The sequence below is a fragment of the Protopterus annectens genome, chromosome 13.part0 (genome assembly GCF_019279795.1).
Source record: "Protopterus annectens isolate FY-2018-M chromosome 13.part0, PAN1.0, whole genome shotgun sequence".
Classification (NCBI taxonomy): domain Eukaryota; kingdom Metazoa; phylum Chordata; order Ceratodontiformes; family Protopteridae; genus Protopterus; species Protopterus annectens.
The window spans coordinates 241,801,866-241,825,973 of record NC_056747.1 but is presented as its reverse complement, the minus strand read 5'-3'; the positions used below and the strand labels follow the sequence as shown (position 1 = coordinate 241,825,973).

The following is a 24,108-nucleotide window of genomic DNA, read 5'->3' as shown; positions in this document are numbered from 1 at the left end:
GATGGTTGGAATCGAGGGGTTGGGATTATAAAAAAAGTTGTAGAGATCCTCCAAAATCAGCCCTTGTAAAAGCATACCTTGTAAGTGTAAGTCCATTCTCTGTTATGAAATATTGACTTCATTATTGGGCGCTTGCAAATAAGTGCAAATAAGTGTTTGGGTCCTGGAGTAACGAAAACATTTTGCCAACTTACCAAAAAATCAGAGGCCTCTCAAACAGAAACCACTTACTCATATAACAATGCAAAAAACAACCACAACATATAATAATACACACACACACACACACACACACACACACACACACACACACACACACACACACACACACACCAGTGTCTTGACAAATAAGCACATAAGACGTAATACCACAAAACCTAATGTATTGGTCATAGGTGACAGCATTGTGAGACACAAAAATGTTCCCCTTATCAAGCTGGATCAGGAGTGGTTAATGGTTAGCTGCCTGTCAGGTGCTAGGATCTGTCAAGTCACTCAAGCACTCGAGTCACTCAACCACAAGTACTGGTATGACTCCATTATAGTCCATGTGGGTGAGGATGAATGACTTGAGACATACCTGACTGGAATATATGAAGAGAGACATGACTGAGATCTCAGATTATGTCACAGGCAGGTATAAGCCTAGCCTTAAACAGCATTCTACCTTATCAAAGAATGATGCCACAATACAAGGAAAAAATGATTGACTTTAATAATTGGCTTAGCTCCTGGTGTCAGTCCAAGGGGATCTAATATCTGTCAGCCTAGGAAGACATGGTTGACAGGCCACACAGCTTTGTCAGAGATTATCTGCACCTGTTTCCTGTAGGCTTTCAGATACTGGCAAAGGCATTAGTCACCTCTATTGTGCCTTTTTAGACTGTGTCAAAATAACCAACCTCTAAACATAACAAAATCCTGTCTAGATAAACTCAAGGTATTGCTGCTTAATTCTAGGAGTCTAAAAAAGAAACTGCACTTCCTGGAAGCACTCCTCACTTGGGAAGATGCTGACATCTGTGCAGTCGCCGAGACATGGTTCAAAGGTGCAGAAAGGAGCCCAGTTGTGCATGGCTGCAATGCCTTCCATATGTTCAAATCACAAACTGAGCATGAAAGTGCCAAAGGAGGAGGTGTATCCATCTTCATTAAGGATAAGTACACCTTGAACCTGTCAAACAGTATGACTCTCTTGAGCTACTCCATGTCCAATTAACTACAAACAAAGCCCCCTACCACATCATAGTTAGCTATAGGTCCCCCACCATGAAACAGGAACAGCATACCACATACCTGGACTTACTGGAGTCACTTGCCATATAGCCCAACACCTTACTCAAGGGTGATTTTAATACAGATTGTATACACTTTGTGTACACTTAGTGTAGGTATTATTGAATCTGGCCCTTAGCATAGGCATTCTTGAATATGGCCCATGATCTTAATTCTAAATATGCCAGAAAACATCTGGACATTTTACTGACTCGTATGAAATTAAATGTAATTTGGGGAGGAGATTTAATTGTATAGATTACACAAACGCAATTATATCCCTTAGAATTTCTACAGCTAAAGTTAAAAAAATGGATAGACTCTGTTAACTAATAAATTTTAAAAGAAGAAAACAAGACAATTCTTTCAAATGCATCCATTATTCATGCAGTTTGGTATAGAACAAAATAAATGGAATATTTATATCTGTGGACCTAAATAAGAAAGTTAATAACTTTGCCTACTGACATGCTCCATATCAGATCATAATTATTTATTATATATACTAACAGTAAATAACTATTCATTACCACTATGACACAGAACACCAGCATGCTGCTGTGTCTTTCGGCTTTTCCCGGTTTGGGGTCGCCACAGCGGAACTCTGGTCTGCTAATGATTGGTAGTTGATTTTTATGTACCGAGTTACCAGCTCTGATGCACAACCTTCAATGAAGGTATGCCCATTCATGCATGTCTCCACACAGAAGACGCTTTAGCTGAGAATCGAACTGGACAGCGTCTTACTGTGAGGCGACAGCGCTACCGCAGCACCACCACCAGACCTACACCAGCATATGTTACTTAAATGGAAGAATTTAAACAATAGCTTCAAGAAGAAATAAATACTTTATTATCATTTAATGACATGGACAAATATATACAAATACTTAATCATAAAAAGGAAATAATGGAGAATTGAAAACTTCCATCATATAATATTAACCCAGGCAGTTTACATAAATTAAGGAATATAAAAAATATATTTTTAAATCTAACCAAATTACTACTTTTATATGTTTAGAGAGTAAGAGAAATAAAAAAAACAGATATAGAAAGTATACTTAAGGGGTTTAGAGAATATTATGAAAAAATCAATAAACAAAATGAAATCCACTCATAAAATAAATGATAAAAATATGAGGTTATCTGAGGATGTTAAAGACCTATTAAAAAAGAGGTTAGTGGAGAAGTTATGCTATAAATAAGAAATGTAAAGAGAACAAATCTCCAGGGATAGCTTGGTGATTCAGAAAGTTTATAAGTTATGTCCAACTAAAGTTGGACAGGTCATAAATGTATATATTAATATTCAAGATAAAAATGATATTCCAAGATCATGGAGATATTCCATAATAACCTTAATATTAAAAGCAGATAAAGATCCCAGTGACTGTACATCCTATCATCCCATCACACCATTAAATGTGGGTTATAAAATGCTTATTTCTATTTATGCTGATAGAATAAGAAAATCATTTTCACACTTGATACACAAAGATCTAATAGGATTCATTGTCAATAGACAATCCTATGACAATATAAATAGACTTTTAGAAACACGAATGAAGAGATGTCAGTTTTAGTTTAGACACAGAAAAGCTTTTAATTCCATAAAATGGGATTATTGGTTTATTTATTTATTTATTTATGTTAAGCAAGTAGCTTATCTGAAACATTTATAAAATTATTTAATATTCTTTATAATGATATTAAAGGCTGTGTTAAATTAGAGCCTTATCACTCAGAAGTAGTAAACATTAAATTGAGCATTGGACAAAGATGTCCATTGCCACATATACTTTTTGCTGTGGCTATGGAACCATTGCTAATATTATAATAAGAAATATGGATATAATGGGTTCTAAAATAAACAATCAATACACATCAACGATACAACTCTTTGCAGATATTGTATTATAATGTCTGATATATACAATCTTCTTTTAAAGAAACATATAATAAAATTAAAAACTTTAGTGATATTTCTAGACTGCAATTTAATACTAATAAAACAAAATGTTTAGTTATGAACCTGAAAGTAAACAATATAAAACCTTTCAAAGAAAAATACAATATACATATTGATATAAAATTAAATTATGTAGGAATAACCCTAATATCAGCTATGGAAAAATAATAGAAATAAACATGGATTAAATAACAGACAGATGGAACAAAAAGTTTTTTTTTTATTTGAAGACACATTATTACTGATTAAAATTGTATTATTACCAAAAAGCTTATATTTTATTCAAATAATAGATGTAACTCCCCTTAAAGCTCAGATTAATAAAATACAAAGAATAATGTTAAACTTCTTATCCAATCTTAATAATTCCAGAATAGCTTACAAAAACATATCAAAACATGGAATAATGAAGGTCTATTATTTCTAGATATCGAAAGATACGGCATAGCTTCTAGTCTTAAAACTATTGCATATTGGTTGGACAGTAAAAATGAGGTTAATTGGAAAGCATTAACTTAGAAAGTTGGTTATTCACTATATTTCCACTGTGAGTGAATATATGTTTATTAAAGACAGCAAATAAAAACATAATGCTGTAGTTGAGAGAAAATAATTTCTGAGCTTGGTAAAAATGTATGGAAGGAGTATGTTATAACACAATTGAGGTATTTGGCAAAATGTACAAGCCATAACAGTCTAAGACCCTAATTCATTACAGTACCATGAAATGTACAAAGAGGTGCACATGTAATGGCACCTTTCCTCAACTCAGCAGCAATACTTAAATAGTACTGCATGGTCCTCAAAATAAAAAGATGTGTAGTGCTATGAAGGGATGGTCATGCAGCCATGCAGAATGCTAATGAGGCATTTCTGGAGAGGGGCATATGCTGATTAGTCATGCACACCCTCCCTGGACCTGCCTCCTGGAAGGCATCTACACAGCCGAGCAATTCAAGAAATCTGCATATTGAGATAGAAACTGATATTCAAGAAACATGCAGATTAGTTAGTAATGAAGTCTTATCTCAGTGCAGCTAACATGTTTGTGAAACACAAACGGGCACGTTGTAGTAGAAGAGCCTTTCTGGCAATAGCCTTACTTTTCATGTTAGACACTTTAATAAAGTGCAGCTCTTGTTGGCCGCTTTATTAAATTCCCAGGTACATATTTAAGGGCACTCAAAGTTTTTTAGAATCTACCTTAAAATAATACCCAAAATTATTAGAGTACACAAATGAGATAACTTATACAGGCAATAATAATAAATCTATATTATTTAACTTAAAATGATAAGACAATAATATTCATAGTCAGTGGGTAATTATTGGACTCAAATACTTACAAATGGAAACATGGAATTTACCTTTAAAGAAAAAAAACATTAAGACTGATTAAGCATACTACAACCATATTATTTTTGAGAATATAAATATGGAAATTCTTATATAGAACATTTTATATGCCACATAAAATATCTAAAACCATAAAAACATAAAAGCAGTTGCATATGTTGGAGATGTAAATAACATGTAGATACAGATTGGGAACACCTTTTCGTTGAACATAACAAAACTTGGAAATTATTGAAAGCAAGTACAAGCATTTGGCCAAGACAATTTTATGATTACAAATATATGATTCTATATAATATTCTAACACAGGTAGGTCTAAATACTATTAATGACTCCCTTTTTGGACAAGATTTGCTATAGCAAGAACAATAATAACAAGAAATTAATTTTAAAATAAGCAGAACCCAAATTTACAGAATTGATATTGCTCTTTCAGGACGTCCATGATAAAGAAATTGGAATAATAAACTGAAAAAAATAAATCAAAAGAAAAAAAATTCAAACTCTCACCAAAAACAACAATAATTCTGGAAATATAAAACAATGATGCCACATCAGATAAATAAAGTATTTTATGTTTTATAGAGACTAAATATTATATTTATGGAGAACAGTAGCTCAATAATTAGTAAAATAATTTTGTGTAAAAGAGTTGTATTATATCCTTATACAAGAAGTGAAAATACTACCATGAATTGTAGAAAATAATTACTTCAAAATATGTATAATTTTTGTTTTTCTTTCTTTTTTTAATGTAAATTTTGATGTTGCAACCAATAAAATCATTTGAAAAAAGTGATTATGTATCGTTGAATGTCACAATTTTGGAAGTACCTTCCAAGTGTGTTTGGGGTGGGTCTTGAAACTGATTGTGGTCTGCAGGGTGCTGGTTTAAATAATTACTCTTTGAGAATGTCCATAGTAGGCCATTCAAGGAATATGAGTTGTTATAGTTTAGTTGTAGGATAATTTATAAGATTAAGTTGTCTAAAAGGCAACAGGCTGGGCATTAGATTGCATGAAATATGTTAGAGGATTGATTGATTTCTTATTTGAATTTGAGCTACGGCTGAACACTGACCACAACTGATTATTTCAGTCTCAGTCTATACATGCCAAAAGAAGAAGGAAATAAATGTAATAAGAGAATTTTATGCTGTACAAAATGTTACAAAATAACAATAAAGATACTGCAGTACACGAGTTTTAGAAAGGGTCATTAGAAGGTACTGATTTTATTATAGAATACTCAAATCTAGTGTACAAAATGTTACAAAATAACAATAAAGATACTGCAGTACACGAGTTTTAGAAAGGGTCATTAGAAGGTACTGATTTTATTATAGAATACTCGAATCTAGTGTACAAAATGTTACAAAATAACAATAAAGATACTGCAGTACATGAGTTTTAGAAAGGGTCATTAGAAGGTACTGATTTTATTATAGAATACTTGAATCTAGTGTACAAAATGTTACAAAATAACAATAAAGATACTGCAGTACATGAGTTTTAGAAAGGGTCATTAGAAGGTACTGATTTTATTATAGAATACTTGAATCTAGTGTACAAAATGTTACAAAATAACAATAAAGATACTGCAGTACATGAGTTTTAGAAAGGGTCATTAGAAGGTACTGATTTTATTAAAGAATACTTGAATCTAGTGTACAAAATGTTACAAAATAACAATAAAGATACTGCAGTACACGAGTTTTAGAAAGGGTCATTAGAAGGTACTGATTTTATTATAGAATACTCGAATCTAGTGTACAAAATGTTACAAAATAACAATAAAGATACTGCAGTACATGAGTTTTAGAAAGGGTCATTAGAAGGTACTGATTTTATTATAGAATACTTGAATCTAGTGTACAAAATGTTACAAAATAACAATAAAGATACTGCAGTACATGAGTTTTAGAAAGGGTCATTAGAAGGTACTGATTTTATTATAGAATACTTGAATCTAGTGTACAAAATGTTACAAAATAACAATAAAGATACTGCAGTACATGAGTTTTAGAAAGGGTCATTAGAAGGTACTGATTTTATTAAAGAATACTTGAATCTAGTGTACAAAATGTTACAAAATAACAATAAAGATACTGCAGTACACGAGTTTTAGAAAGGGTCATTAGAAGGTACTGATTTTATTATAGAATACACGAATCTAGTGTACAAAATGTTACAAAATAACAATAAAGATACTGCAGTACATGAGTTTTAGAAAGGGTCATTAGAAGGTACTGATTTTATTATAGAATACTTGAATCTAGTGATATTAAAAAATTGTGTTTTTGCTTATAATCCTGTATTCCTTCTTCCTAGGGGAAGTGGATTTGATTGGATTCTGACAGATGTTCTTTATGATATAAGATTATAGTAAGAGGGTATCAAGGGGAAATGGGATTGTATCATAGTTATTATGACCTTAAAGCTATAAGGTATGTAAAATTACAGAAAGCAGTATAAGAAGACATAATTACTGGGATCGACTAAGGTGAAAATTGGGGTATCTATGAAATTTCAGATAGATGAAGGATATATTAACCATTTCATAGGATAAATCTTACTTGATCATAGAAAGGAATGCATCCAGCTCCCAGAGGTATTTATGTATAGGTCTGAACTGAAAATGAGAGTATTATAGAATAGGTTTATAATAATCAGCTCCAAAAATTATGACATCAGACATATTTGCTGTGCAAGAGAAAATTCTTGATATATGGAATAAAAAGATAGTCGGCTGAATTTATAAAGGTTGCCAAAGGTGTACTTTTTCAAATTCAGAGTCAGCCGTACTACAGTACTTTTGCACAAAGACATGCAGCACCATGGTTGACTGTCTCAGTGACTGTACTACATGCCAATGAGGCAGCCCAGGGGAGAGGCATATGCTTAGTCATGTGGTCTTCCTTTGGAACTGCCAGCAATAAGGCATTTATGCAGCTCAGCGATTCAGAGAATTGTTCAGTTGCATAAATTAGCATGACCACTCCTGGCCACTCACATTAATGAACCAGCCAAAAGTCTGTGTTCATCCATCAAAGTAGAGGTAAGTGCTGAAGAGTTTAGTGGTCAGATAAAAATAATGTGTTTAAGACTGCACATGAGGGGGTGTATGTGTGAGTGTATGTGTTAATGTGTGCTGCCTGGGAGACAGCAGTGGGGGTTAGTGTGGAGAGTAAGCTGTGTGTGTGTGTGTGTGTGTGTGTGTGTGTGTGTGTGTGTGTGTGTGTGTGTGCGTGTACGTATGTATGTGTATGTGTGTGAGGGAGGGTTGAGGTGGCTGTCATACTTCCACAAATTCTTAGACTAATAACCTAAGCCTGCAGCAATAGGTCAGGGGGGACAACTAGCTACCAGGTATAATGTAAATATATGCACTGGGAAGAACACTAGCCACCACAGAGAACTATTAATTTCATGAGTTAACAGCATTCACATGTGACATGAGTTGGGGGGGAGACTGCATATAGCATGCCTTAAAGGCACTTAATTAAAAATAAATAAATTAATAAAATGTGTTGTGGGGAACCACCTCACACCAGGGATGCTATTATACAGTGTGCAATAAATGTACTAATTATGCAGTTGGACCCTTCATACTTGCCATAGGAAACCTCAGCACTAAACCACTAAAACACTGTGTGATGTAATGGGATATGGACAGGGAACAGTAGGCATGCTTTTCAAGTTTCTAGTGCAGGACAGGACAAAGTTAGGGTCAAAGTTTAAATATGCCTCCTTATCACTTAGAAACTGACTAGTCTAACAGCTTTTACACGACCAGAAGGATAAGAAGTATGAAATGTCTGGCATTAATGATTACCTGAATTCATGCATGATTTACAAGGTCAGGAAAAAGGAGATATTGGGGTACTCTGACAACAATGGGACAGGTGTGTGTGTGTGTGTGTGTGTGTGTGTGTGTGTGTGTGTGTGTGTGTGTGCACGTGTGCACATGTGTGCGTGTGTGCATGTGTGTGCTTATAATGAATGCATGAATGCGTGTGTGTGTGTGTGTGTGTGTGTGTGTGTGTGTGTGTGTGTGTGTGTGCGCGTATGTGTGTGTGTTCATAATGAATGCATGAATGCGTGTGTGTGTGTGTGTGTGTGTGTGTGTGTGTGTGTGTGTGTGTGTATGTGTGCATGTGTGCGTGTGTGTGCGTGTGTGCGTGTGCACGTGTGTGTGTGTTTATAATGAATGCATGAATGTGTGTGTGTGTTTATAACGAATGCATGAATGTGTGTGTGTGTGTGTGTGTGTGTGTGTGTGTGTGTGTGTGTGTGTGTGTACACGTGTGCACATGTGTGCGTGTGTGTATGTGTGTGTTTATAATGAATGCATGAATGCGTGTGTGTGTGTGTGTGTGTGTGTGTGTGTGTGTGTGTGTGTGTGTGTGTGTGTGTGTTTATAATGAATGCATGAATGTGTGTGTGTGTGTGTGTGTGTGTGTGTGTGTGTGTGTGTGTGTGTGCGTGTGTGTGTTTATAATGAATGTGTGTGTGTGTTTATAATGAATGCATGAATGTGTGTGTGTGTCTGTGTGCGTGTGTGTTCATGTGTGTGCGTGTGCGTGTGTGTGTTTATAATGAATGCATGAATGTGTGTGTGTGTGTGTGTGTGTGTGTGTGTGTGTGCATGTGGGTATGTGTGTGTGTGTGTGTGTGTGTGTGTGTGTGTGTGTGGTTTTGTGCATTTGATTGTGTGCATTATGTGTGAGAGAGTGATTTGGCGGGTGCCTACTGCAACATGATGCAGTCACCAACATTGATAACTATCACAGGAAGTGATCATCCGCACTTGCAATAGTTAATAGTGATTCAGAGGCATACAAACAATAATGACGTCTTTCCTCATCACAGATTATGTATCTCTAAATGCATTAGTACTATGGTCCTTAACACAAGTGCTGGGTTTTTTATTAACCCTCTGGATTAAGTGTAGTACCACTATATATGATTATTTTTGACAATATTCAGGTTTAATGATTAAGGTTATAACAACTGCATCAAATTCGTTCTCATAGGTTCATAGATAAGTATTAGGCTATCTGCCCGAAGGCATTTATAAGCCTAGCCAGAATGTGTTGGCTTTTGCCACCCTCTTAGATTAGTTCCATGTGCCTCTGTCCAGCAGAGCCACTGAAGTGATCCCCAGGGTAAACTTTCTATTTCCCATCCACTCGTCAAGGTTTCTCTTGAAGAGTGCTAGCGAGGAGCTCTGCCTAATGTAGATTGGAATCTTTTTCCAAAGCATGGGAAGTCTCTGGGACAGGAATCTATCCCTCCAGCATGTCCTATTTATTGTTGTGGTGAGGTTTAGATCCCTAGAGCGTGTGGCTCGAGGGGATATGTTTTTTTTTTTAGGTGGAGCATGTCCATCAATTCTGGGGTGGACATGGCCTTGTATGTCAGGCAGAGATCACCTCTGAGTAGGCGGTATGCAACCGAGCACAGCTGGAGTTTCTTCAGTCGAGCTGCATAGGGCATCTATTTGAGGCCAGTGATCCTCTTGGTGAGGTACTTCTGTGGTCTTTCCAGTTGTTGCAGGTGTCTTGTAAGGTACATCCCAAATGAGGCATTGTACTCTATGATGGGTCTGATGAGTGATGAGTAGAGGGACACAATGACCTCTTTTGATCTGGATGCGAACCCTTTTGTGATTAGGTGGGCCACATAAAAGGATTTTCTTACCACTTTGGCAATGTGATTATCAAAGGAGGGATTACTATCTACTTGAGTCCCCGGATCCCTTATTACGTCTTCTGTATTTAGGGGACTACCACCAATGGGGTAGTTTGTGGGTACTTTGTTTTTTCCAAAGGGGATGACTATGCACTTTTTGGCCTTTAGCTTGAGGCCATGATTTTAACACCTGGTATCCTCAGTAAGACCCTTTTGGAGGATGTCTGTGTCAGCCAGAGAGTCAATTATAGCCCCTAGTTTGCAGTCGTCTGTGAACTTGGTCAGCCATAGTCCTCCTGTGCTTCCTTGTACCTCTGAGAAGTATATGCCAAACAGGAGGGATCCTAGGACTGAGCCCTGGGGAACGCCACTTGTAACCAGTTTAGAGTTGGACCTAGCTTCCACAACTCTCACCATGTGGGTTCTGTCTGTAAGCCAGTTGTCAACCCATCTTGTAACATAGGGGTTTATGTTCAGGCTGGTGAGCTTGTCTATAATACCAGAATGGGGAATGGTGTTGAAGGCTTTTGTGAGGTCTAGGTAGGCTGTGTGCACCACCTTTCCCTCATCTATAGCCTTGGTAACTATCTCAAAGAAGTCCACCAGGCTAAGCAAGCATGATCTGCCCTTAACAAAGCCGAACTGGGTAGAGTCCAGTGTTTGGAAGTTCCCAATGTCTCTGTTAATGAGTTCCATGATGATGTGCTCCATAGCCTTGCAGACCAAGCTAGTCAGGCTTATAGGGCGATAGTTCCCAGGGTCTGTTGTGGCTCCATCTTTGTGGAGTGGAATAACCATTGCTGTGCACCACTCTGTGGGTACGTAGCCTGTGGAAAGGCTGAGTTTGAACAGTGTGTTTAGGTGAGGGGTTAGTTCGTGTTTGAGATCGTGTAGGATGCAGCCTGGGACACCATCCACTCCCATTGATGCTGTGTTTTTGGCTTTGGAGAGAGTTGTTTTAACCTAAGTTTCTGTGATTTCAGGGGCTCTACATTCTTCTGGTATGGTTATGGGCCCTTTTGGGGGTGAGAGGGGGGTGACATTTGTACTGAACCTGTCTGCCAAGTTGTTGGTGATATTGGTCGGTTCAGTGAATTTTGTGCCAGTCTGCACTACCTACGAGCAGATCTGAGCATTGCCACTTAGATTCTTGACATAGCTAAACAATGCCAATAAAGTCACTAACGGCAATCTTCTCCCAACAGACCAAATCCAACAAATGAAAAGCCGAAAAGGAAGGATGGTGCTGACTGCTCAAAGTTTAATCAATTCTCCACACAAACAAATGAACGCTTTTATAAAATCTGCGTTTTCGTCCTACAATGGACATCATCAGATATAACAACCATGTTGCTAACATCCTTTTTATACATAATTAATTGTACCCTAACCAATCATTTCATACTTATGATTTTAAATGTGCAAATGAGCTTCTACATTTCATCAGTATTAAAATTATATCATTAGTTAATAATCTTTATTCATAAATATTTAAAAATAATAATAAAAATCATGAATGTGTTAAGAAATCTTATTAAAACCTTTTAAAAAACATTTAAAATATATTTGAGTGGTTTGTGTTAGTTTAAAATTCTATCACATTACATTTCTATATGTTCCTTAAAAAATGTATGTAATATATTACATCTTAGTATTTTCCCTTCCTTACTATTTACTAAGGGATAGTGCCATCTGCTGGTCTTCTTTATTATGACCTCTGTAATTATATTTTAGTTGCTTTTAATCTTAATAATGGTAGAATGGAAATGTATTCATTTAAGCCAGGGGTTTTGTTGGCTTCTAAGACTAATCGCCACCATAATTCCTTGTAACCAATATTTTCCTCCCATGGACCACCCCTGATATCCATTTTGACCTGGTCCAACACAAAGAATCTAAATTCATATTCTTTACATACCAATGTATGTCTATAAAGTGCGTTGGTTTCTTTACACTTTTTGATTTCATACATATGTTCATATATCCTCTTTTTTAAGGATCTTTCAGTTTTGCCAACATAGTAAGATAAACACTTTTTGCATATAGCAAAGTATACCAACCCTCTAGACTCACAATTGAAATAGCCTTTACTATTTAGCCATGATTTCTTAGATTCTTATATTCTTAAATTCCATAGATTTCTTAACACATTCACGATTTTTATTATTATTTTTAAATATTTATGAATAAAGATAAATATTTATTTATTTATGAATAAAGATTATTAACTAATGATATAATTTTAATACTGATGAAATGTAGAAGCTCATTTGCACATTTAAAATCATAAGTATGAAATGATTGGTTAGGGTACAATTAATTATGTATAAAAAGGATGTTAGCAACATGGTTGTTATATCTGATGAAGTCCATTGTAGGACGAAAATGCAGATTTTATAAAAGCGTTCATTTGTTTGTGTGGAGAATCAATTAAACTTTGAGCACTCAGCACCATCCTTCCTTTTCGGCTTTTCATTTGTTGGATATAGCTAAACAATGCCTTGTGGTTATCTTTGGCGTCCTTGGCAATTTTTCTTTCGAAGCTCGTCGGATGATTTTATGAGGGATCTTAGTTTCTTGCTGATACTGATCAGCGATGTCTTCCCTTCTTGGGATTTTACTCTTTTCTGTATTAGTTTCCTCCTTCTATTGTATAGTTTGTTTATGGCAGGGGTCCATCAGACTGGTTTCCTTTTCTTGGAGGAGTGAGTCTTGATTTTGCTTAGGATAGCACAATCCATGCATTCTTGTAGGTGCCTGTAGAATGCATTAGTAAAGGATTTTGCAGCTTGGACAGTGTTATCCTTTAGCATGGGGGCTTTGAAACTTTCCGCCTCGGTCTTAAGTAATGTGAAGTTTGCTTTTGAAAAGTTTTTCACAGTGGTTTCCTTGTCCGGGTGTGGGGGCGGAATGTGGATATCCAAAGTGATTTGTCTATGGTCAGATCTAACCAGCGAGGGATTGACCTCCAGTGTGGAACAACAGTCGCCCATGTTGGTGATGACCAGGTCCAATATGTTGTCACCTCTAATGGGAGTGTTGACCAGTTGATCCAGGGTATTTGAGTTTATAAATTCTAGGAAATGTTGGGCAAGGCAGCTAGTACTTGAATAGTTCTCCCAGTTAATATTTGGGTAATTGAATAAACCCAATATTAGGGTGTTTGGTAGGACCTTTATGTTTCCTAGTGTTTCCAGAAATGCAGAATGGGGGCCCTGGAACATAGTGGGTGATCTGTAGCAAGCTACAATTTCAATTGCAGTTTTGCCCTTTATTAGTTGCATGTGGATGATCTCAAGCATTGTGCTGTGCCACTAACCTGGAGGTATGGGTATCCTTGATGAATATGGATACGCCCCCGCCTTTTGTATTTCCATCCGGGTTCTGTGGCCGAAATGTATAGTATGAGTTGTAGCCTGGTAGTGCTGCGGTGCACTCTGGAGCCTTAAACCAGGTTTTATATTGATTTTCTCCATACTGAGGAGTGCCTCGAGTGCATGCATTTTGAGGTTTAGACTTCTGGCATTGAGTAGCATTACCCTCAGTGTTTTGTTACTTGTGCTATTTATGGCGGTGGGTTTGTCTTTTGAGCCTTGCCTAAAAAAGTCACTATGGGGGTGAGAGCCTTGGCCAGTATTTGAAAGCCTAAGGGTGACAGGTGCAAGCCATCTCTAGTGAAGCAGCGTGGCTTGTCGAGCATGTCATCCCAAGCAGACAGACACTGGATCCCCTTTGAATGACATCAGAAACTTAACCAATTGTTGAAACTGATAATTTTTTTCATTATACTGTGGTATCATTCTTGGTGACGGCAGGATGCTACTCAGGGTCAGGGTCATACCAGCCTGGGCTACGTGATCAGAGAGCTCTTTCATGTCTCTTTTCATGTAGTCCAGGGAGGTACAGCTCAGGTCATTCACACCAACATGGACAATGACAGAGTTGTATTTGTACTTGTTCTGGAGTGACTTGTGTTATGTGGCAGATCCTGGCACCCGACAGGCAGCTAACAGTAACTTTCTCCTTATTCAGCTTAGTGAGTGGGACGTCAGTGTGCCTGACTATAGAGTCACCTATTACTAGTATGTTGGGTATGTTATTTTGCCTTAAGGGCTGTGATTGCATAGCACACTGGTTTTATGAAGTATGTGTTTCATGGTTTGTATTTGGGGGTAGAGGTTGCTTGGATGTCTGCTTTGGAGGTCTCTTTTGCTTTTGCAGATTTTTATTTAGAGCCTCTGAGTATGTCTTTGTGTATTTATGTGTGTTTGTTGCCGGTGCTGGTTTAATGGGTCTATGTGAGACTGGTGGTGTGATACAAGTATTTCCCTTCTCCTCTTGACTGTCTGATCCAGTCTTGGGTTGAGAGAGCTTTGTTTATAAGTGGTATGTAGATGGTCGACTCAGGATTTATTTAAGGTGACATTTCTTTCTTCAATATTTGACTTAAAATTAGTTGAGCAACATTGTGTCAATTAGTGTAATTACAGCACAGCTACATGGTTGTAAATGAGGATTATAATTTAATGCTTGCATGCTAGTAATAAAACAAGCAAATGCCCATGAGCAAGAGTTAGAAAAGTTGAGGTGTGTAATTAAGGAGGTTGAGGATCAGTGTTGGATGGAAATGGAGATGTGGAGTATGGAGATGTTGAGACTGAGGGTAGGACAACATACAGAATACTATGGATGGAGATAGTCAGATTTAGAGAACTGCAAGATATGATATAGGATGACAGAGTTTGTTAACTGCAGGGAAAAGAAGCAGCAATAATTGGATCTTTCTACTAGGGGATATGAGCATTGAGAGTAAAAGTCCCTGAAAATTGTTAGGCTTCTGTTGGAGACTGGGAGGGTCTACCACAACTTGGATCCCAGGATTGTGAGAGTGGTCTCATACGTGTAATTTATTTTCTGTTTGCTGCATATTAATGTTACTATTTGACTGAGATATATAACTATATTGGGAAGTAGGAAAGCTTGTCTACCGGCAAAGAATGGATATGATTCAAACTTAATCACTTTGAAGAGAAAGGATCCCAAAAGAAGATCTACTCTTTGGTTGATGGAGCACCAGTTCATTTTTTGGAACTATGTATGTATGTATTTATTTATTTATTATTGACATTGGATTACCAGGAAAGTCCAAATGGATAGGAGCCCATTTTCAGTGGAGACCTGAGAGAAAAGCTCCAAAGTATTACAAAACATTTTAATAAAAATAATTTTACAATCTTCAGAAGTAATGCAAAAACATATATAGTTTAAATAATTATACCAATACCAAATTAAACTTCATATGAAAACATTGGTTAAGAATAGATACAAGTCATTTGACAATGATTTAATATTTTAGAGAACTTTTAGCTAGTTTATAGAGAAAGTAAAGGTACGTTACTATAATACAAATAGGAATTACAGTATGAAGTGAGAGAAAAGGCTTAAGGTATATTTAGAGTGAAAGTCAGGGGAGAGGAATTGATTGTTCAGTTGTGTTGCAAAGTGCCTGCTTTGTATTGCATTACCACAAATTACACAGATGTTATACCAGCTGGTTAAACTCCAGTTCATTTATATCACCATGTGACCCTGTAGCTCAGTGGTTAATATTTCTGCCTCATGCTTCCAGTGTCTGGGGTTATAATCCTGACCTCTCTTCATAGTTTATGTAGAGTCCATGTGTTCCTACCAAATCTCTGTGTTTTTTTTTTGTCTGTGTACCCCAATTTTCTCCCACTATCCCAAAATATACTGCTACATTGTCTACCTTAATTCATCATTATAAGATGTATGGTTATTGTGGCCTAGACTGATCAGATAAGATATTGGTTCACTTATCTGGTTATGAAATAAATAAATTAAATGAAAAGTAATCTGTATATATTAATAGTGAAATAAATTACCAAATCCCATTTTTGTTTCAGAATAAAGTTTCATGCGTATTCACATTACATTTGTTGATAATGTTGTTTTAGATATAACATTCCTTACCGGATAAGGGCAAATAATATTTTTGCCATAGTCAGTAGGATAAAATGAACATATAGAAGTAGCTTAGATATGTTGACTCTTAGATGAATTAATTAAAACAGAAGTTAGTTTGGGAAACTTGTTTCACTGTTATTTTAGTCTAATTCTATGTGGAATATTGAAAAAGGGACAACATAAGAGTGATGAAACCGGATAAAGGTGGAGGTATCGTACTCATGTACGATAGTAACTATGATGAACACCTCCACCAAATGCTCCAAGATGATGAGCAATACACAACTGTTTCTAGAAATGAAGTCAATATATCTTGGTCTAAGATTAAATATTCTTTGAATGATTACCTACGTCAAGGTGTCATTAATGAGAAATCTTACAACTTCCTTCATCTCCCTAAACCAAAGCTACCCCTAATATTTGGAATTCCAAAAACACACAAAGGGGTTGACCCACTGGCATTCAGACCAATAGTAGCAGGCAGTGGCAGTATTACTGAACCATTAGCAAAGTTCGTTGATCATGTAGCTAAAAAATACACTTACCTGTTAAAATATGTGTGCAAGGATTCATGGGAGTTTTTGAAAAGTGTTCCCTACAACAGTTTTGGTCCAGATCTCCTAATGGTAACAATTGATATCAAGGATTTGTTTCCTAGTATACCACATGAAACGGGGTTACAATGGTTTGGTGATTTTTTCATACAAGAAACGTGTCTGAGTGGAAATTTAATCAATTTGATTGTGGAATTTATGAGCATTATACTAGAGAACAACTTTGTTTTCTTTAATGGAGAACTGTTTAAGCAACTCAAAGGGGTGGCGATGGGGGCACCATGTGCCACTATTTATGCCAACGTGGTACTCCACAGATGGGAACTGAAGTATGTGTTCACACCCCCTTGGGAACATCATTTGCTCTTTTACAGGAGATTTCTGGACGACATATGTATTTTGTGGAAAGGAACACATGAATCATTGTTAGAATTTTTGGCACATATTAACAGTACTACAACCTTTTTGAAGTTCACACATACAATAGGAGCACATGAACTTCACTATTTGGACGTCAATCTCTATAAGGATTATGAGAGCAAAACTTTTTAATCAAAAATTCATAGAAAAGCCTCATTTTCAAATTCACTTTTGCATTTTCAGAGTGCCCATCCTTTTTCACAGAAAAAGGGCATTCTTAAAGGACAACTAATTAGAGCATCCAGAATGTGTAGCACAGATGCTGACTTTTTTAAGGAAGTTCAAACATTGCAACACATGTTTTTAGAAAGAGCTTATCCTCTAGACCTGTTCCAGGTTTTACTTAGAGAGGTAATGGACAACAGAAGTTCAACGTACTGCCCTTTGTTGGGAAAGGGGCACACGGAAAACAATGCATTCATCACTAAAGGAAATGATTTTACTGGACCCAAGTTCATTTACACATACTGTGACCAAGCACATGAGATAGAAAGGATTATTAGTAAATTCTGGCCAGTACTCACGTCACATGAAGATTTAAAGAACACTTTACCCTCCAAACCAAAATTTATTAGAAAAAAAGGGACAAACCTTAAGGAAATGTTTGAGAAGAAAAGAAGAAACAAAGATTGGGTAAAGAAAGTTGGTACCTACAAATGTGGGGCTTGTCATCAATGCCACACAATTTTAGATGATGTAGGGGTATACCTCCCTTCAAGAAAAATGAAGATAAAATCCCCCACATATTTTACATGTAATTCTAAAGGGGTGATTTACTTGGTGGTATGCATGTTCTGCAAAAGTTTTTATATAGGGAAGACAGAAAGGGAAATTAGAAAAAGAATGTATGAACATTTTTATGAAATAGCCAAAAATAAGGAAACTAATGCACTATACAAACATTCCCTTTAATGTCCAAACCACAATTTTAAATTTATGATTCTAGAACAAGTAAACCGTGAGTTGTGAGGGGGGGATTGGGAATCCACCCTCGAGTATAGGGAGTTGGTGTGGCAACTAAGGTTAGATTCTGGCAACTGGCCTGGTCTAAATGACACAATCAGTATCAAGCCAGTTTTAAAACTTAGAAGAGCCAGATTGTGAAAGAAATTAGAGTACACTGGTTAGTAACAACATTTTCGGTCACACAGAAGTTCCACTTGGTTTTGCTTGTACTTATGTTATATGAACAATCATTATTTCATGCTTTTATTGTTCTTCATAGACTTGAAGTTTTATGAGTTCTATGGTCACGGAAAGTTTTTTACTTAATTACATTCTAAGAACATAAAATTGTATATTCACACAATGAAATAGAGTAGAAACGACATTGAAGTTTTTTAAATATCAACATTGTTGGAGTTTTATAATATATTTTAAATACTACTTGAATGTTTGTGTCAAAAAACATTCGGTAAATGTAAACATTTGATGTATGTGTTTAAAAAGAACAACAGTTTAGCCAACTCACATTTTAACAGAGATTTGTAAGAATTCAATTAAGAACTTACTTAATTGTATAATGTTTTAATTAATCACTATTTTAGAAGTGTAATTGGTGTAAGCAACTATTTAAGCATTTGCTACACAGTAAAGCGTTAACTTGAGAAAGCTCAGAACATCCGAGCGAAAGCACTTGTGATATCAGTTTTTGTCTTCATGTGCAATAAAAGTTTTTACTTTTTGGAATAATTATCGCTTGTTACCTCAGTTCCGTGGTTGAAACTTTTTTCTTGGTTCCGTTCTTCAACTGTTGTTGGATTGGTTCTATGTGGAATATTGCTAAAATACCACTTCCTATATATCTACTAAAAATTTTCAACATTTTGTCAAAGAAACCTTCACTGCATTTTTTTTCTGATGACAAAAAATAATATTTGGGCTATTAATATTTAACTCCCGAAGGTTCCTTCATATATGTGAAAGTTTGGTTATAAAAGCTTTTGAATAAAGTTTTGGAGCTGCATTTTGTCTATTATTTTAAAACAGCATTGAGAGTTCTGAAGTACTGTGTTATAGCAGAACATATTCTTAGACTGAGACAAAGTGTTATAGAACCCAAATCCCTGTGTCTGTCTTTTCATAACACCTATTTGCTTATATCAGATGGTATTAACTAGGAAGTGTAACTGTCAGTTTATCATTATAGTATTGTGGAATAATAAAGCATATTATGCCACTAAATGACACCGAGCTAATCATTTCAGGTCATAAAATATCACAAATAAAAAAGAACTGCCCCACTTAATGTATTTATTTCAATGTGTAGTAAAATTATGTAGTAGTTTGTATTGGTAACAATAAGAGTTTTACACGTCAGAATGTATGCAATCAGAATGTCTTAAATTTTGTTGGTTTGTTTGTTTGCTTTCCAGTGGAATGGCTTTGGCTGAAAGAAATTAAATTTGATGTCTTTTTCATATTCCACAGTAAAATTAGTATCACTACATTAGATTTTATCCATAAGTTGCCAAAAAGTCCATTACTAATTTACTGAAAGAACTTTTAAAAAGGGATCATGACTCATTCTGTTATGTCTCTGTCTGACCTTTCCTTTTTAATAGTGTGTGTGTGTGTGTGTGTGTGTGTGTGTGTGTGTGTGTGTGTGTGTGTGTGTGTGTGTTTGTGTATGTATGAGTATATTCTTTTTGATCTTTAGATTGAATCTCACATGACTGAATTTTTTTTGCTAAAGACACATAACATAGAGATCTCATTTTGTATAACCATATTTGACTTAGAAACCATATTATATCAAACATACATTAAAAACATGTTTTTGGAGGAATAATCTCCCTCATACCCCATTTGAGTGGCTTTGACCCACATTCCCCTTACTTAAAGGGACAATCCCAGAATCTAAAATTTTGACCAAAAGAATCTTGTCCTGATAACCTCAAGTTGTCACCACCCACTTACCACATCATCAACAACTCTACTCCTGGCTTCAATTTACTTTATGCAGCCCTGTTTTTATTCCCTCTGGTCAACGCAATTAACAATATTCAGTTTCTGGCAAATGTTTCAGTCCCTGATCACTGGGAAAGTATAAGGTTATTACATTTTTGTGTGTGTTTGTGGTGGGGGTGGTTAAGCAAGACTCTCAGTGTTTACTTTCTATAAACTTGTCAAAAAGCTTATGTTAATTGTGCAGCTCTTTATTCCCTTTATTTGTTCTACATAGTGTAACTGCAAGCAGTACAGTCTAAAGAGTACAATTTAGTGAATTCATACCAAATCTTAGCAATCTCTTGACATATTCCCCTTACTCCATAGTAATGCAATCTTGGAATTAGTATGTATAAATATCACAGGGTTACCATACTGTACAGCCCTTATTGTGACAATAAGTATTGGACTTCATTGTTTAAAATGAAGCTACTGCTTGTGTCACACATATTTTTTTTTCAGTAGGTCAGAAAACCATTATATTTAGTTAGTATTCATGGATCAAACAAAAAAACAAGAAAAGAATTAAGAAGACTGCTTCTACTACTATTTGAAACTTGTATCATTTTGCAGAGCAAGTGGCAGTCATGTATAACATCACAGCACTTAGCTAGCATTCAGAAATCCACACAAAATGAAACATAAAATAAAATGAAGAAAAAACTCTATTTATTAATATTTTAGCTTTGCACTGCTCATATGCTTTCCTACAAGGTAGTAGCAAATGAGGTCATAAAATTCCTGAAAGGCAACTTTTCTCTGAGAATAAAAAGCACAGGTGAAACTAATGACTGACAAGTGAGAGCTGAGTACAACTGTAATTTGAGATGGAATTTGACTATGACCACTGAAACTTCCAGTAAGCACTCCTCTCCCAACCCCCACAGCCAAAGCCGGGACATGCTGAGAAAGCCAGACTGAAAATGTAAACAAAGACCAGAATCAAAACAAAATTCTCTGGGACTGCCCCTTTAAATATACTATTTTCACAGTCACACAACAGTGGAGAAAAGAGAAATTAACATGCTGTGAGTCGATGCTAATGCACAAACACATTTCATAGACAACTTCATTGAACGAAACATTCCTTAATATCTGATTTTCTGCACAGAGGCAAACCCCTATGCATCATCCTATGTGGGGGGGGGCATACCCCCTTACTTAAACATATCAACTTCACAGTTGTACAGCAGGGGAGAAGAAAGAAAAAAATAACATAAACAGGGAATCCCTGTTTCCACACAAACACAAAACACACCAACAGTGATTCAATACATACTTCTGCGATTTTCATTCAGTCGTGACTCATTCTAATATTAGTTCATAAAATGAGCTCTCAATAAATTTTTATTCAGTCAGTTGTGATTCAGTAAAATGACATTAGTTCAAATATATATATATATATATATATATATATATATATATATATATATATATATAAAACAAATGGAAATTACATTTATTTTTTTCTAACTGTATAAATCTTTAAGTCAAAGTTTTATAATGCTTTAGTATTTGCCATTAAGGATGAGTACTATAATAAAACATACTGTATTACTAATCCATTCATTCTATAATATGTTTAGGCTATTTGAAAATTAACTAAAGAGTCGAATACTTCCAGTAGGCTGACCTTTAACACAGTAGCAGAGAGACTTTACTAAAAAGAAAAGAAAAAAATGCATGCTCCAGTTTTGTTTTTTGCATTAAGACTGACCTTTAAAGGTAGTGCCCCCATCATCAGTGTGGATGTTACCGGAGCACCAGTTCAACAAGTGTTGCACAAAGCTCTATCACTTTCTTCAATGCCCTGCATCAGATTTTGACAGTTTGCCTTCCTTAAAATCCCCAGTAACATGAGCTGAATTAAATATAAACTATTATCTTATGGATCAAAAGTGTTACTTTCTCTTTTCTTATCTGACTTTACTTGAGTCTATGTAATTGTGGTACTAACATGCGCATATTGCTTTGCAAATGCAAGTTCTAAAAGAGACATTCAAAATAAAGTTTTTTTTTTATTATTGTTGTTTTAGTCTCTGCAATATAGTTTGCTATAATATACCAGTAAGTCTGTTTCATTTGTGGAATGCTTTAAATGGGAAGCTGCTACATATTAAAAGCAAATGGGAAATGCAAAGCATTTTCTCAAAGCTATCCATTCACATCTTTTTTCCTGCAATAGTGATTGCTGAAACCATGACAGAAAACTTGACTTACCAGCATGTCCTAGGGAAAAGAGAGACATGAGGAGAAGGAAATGTTGGTGGAGTTGAAAGTGAATCATGTTGTCCTTCCTATCTATAAAGTGTGCTCATTGAGCTTTGCTTACTCTCACTTATTTATATGAACGTTAGGAGGAAGTAGTGGTTATGAAATGTGGTGGCACACTCTGTCACAGATACTGGGATATCTATATATCTATCTATAACCACATCTCAGAACCATGGGGGTAGGTGATTAGAAATACACTAGTCACCACAACATCCATCACTCATCTTATAACTTTAGTTTCTCCACAGTACTCCTGAGTGACTTCTAAGTTGTCTACATGCAGAAGTAGTGTTTTGCAAGCAGTTTTAGTGGTCTGCAAGAGCAGTGGTCATTCCTCAGACTAGCCTTCGACACGCATATACCTAAGCCTGAAGCTATAGCAAGTGATGGTCATTTAACTGTGAGGACAGTTTAATGAAGCACAGAAGATTTTATTAGCTGTAGACATCCAGAACAGAAATATGTAAGCATTTATTTAATTCCATTAACTATGCATAATGATCTGCTATATTTTGGGAATAAGGAAGCCAGTGACTTAGACTAATAGGGTGTGTTTCCACCAGAATTATTTCCACAGAAGTATAGCCACAGGGATTTTGTGACACTACAGTATTGCATGGATACAGATCTCAGAGGTTCTGATTATCTTTTGTGACTTAGGTGTCATACATCTGCAGCTACCTAGTGCTACATCCAGGTACAGAAAGCTGCTTATCTACCTTCTGCTAATGATGCTATGGCTTGTGTGCTTGGGACCACTGATAGTATAACTATAGTAGAACTAAAAGTCAGACCCATCCCCCGGGTGCCCAGGCTGGTCACATCATAACTCTTAAACAAGAACAAGGTGAAAAAGTCATCTGAACATTCTCATTATGATGAAGTTGTGAGATAATGGTAAATTGTAATGCAGTTCTAAATCAAGCACCGCAAATGCACAACACACACAACATGTTTTGTAAGTTGTTCTCTTAACTTAGTTCCATTAAACCTTACATTTTGATGTACAGTGGAGGATTTTGGATTGTAAAGCCCATACTGATACTGTCAAAAACTAGATTAACATTTCTCAAGGGCATCTCATGAGACAGGCGGCCACACCTGAGGAGCTAGTAAAAGGTATGAGGGAGAAGGAGTGGTTAATTGTTTCCATTCTTCCTGAGTATGCACACACACACACAGACACACACACACACACACACACACACACACACACACACACACACACACACACACACACATATATATATATATATATATACACACACACACACACACACACACACACACACACACACACACACACACACACACACACACACACACACATATATATATATATATACACACACACACACACACACACACACACACACACACACACACACACACACACACACACACACACACAGCGCCAGTCTTGCGCCATATTCACAATATACTGCTGCAACGATTTAGACAGCTTTCCTTAAAGACAATCATTCAGTTTGAATTGGGTGCCCCAATTACTTTGTGAAAGCTTCTAACTAGTACACAAACACAGCATATACTTTAAAGTTAAAGCCCATGTCATAAATAAGACAGGACAAAGAATGATGCCACACAGAATCTCGGGGGGGGGGGTATTTT

At 36.0% G+C, this 24,108-nt stretch overlaps 1 protein-coding gene across 1 annotated transcript in view; it reads right to left on the bottom strand.

The window, feature by feature from the left end:
- Positions 1 to 22,508, bottom strand: part of LOC122787205 (mast cell protease 1A-like) — a 133,517-nt gene extending 111,009 nt beyond the window's left edge. The window contains exon 1 of the mRNA XM_044053796.1: positions 22,426 to 22,508. Within this exon, the coding sequence (XP_043909731.1) occupies positions 22,426 to 22,492 (67 nt within the window). The 5' untranslated portion in view covers positions 22,493 to 22,508. The remainder of the gene's footprint in view (positions 1 to 22,425) is intronic.
- Between the last annotated feature and the right edge of the window lie 1,600 nt (positions 22,509 to 24,108).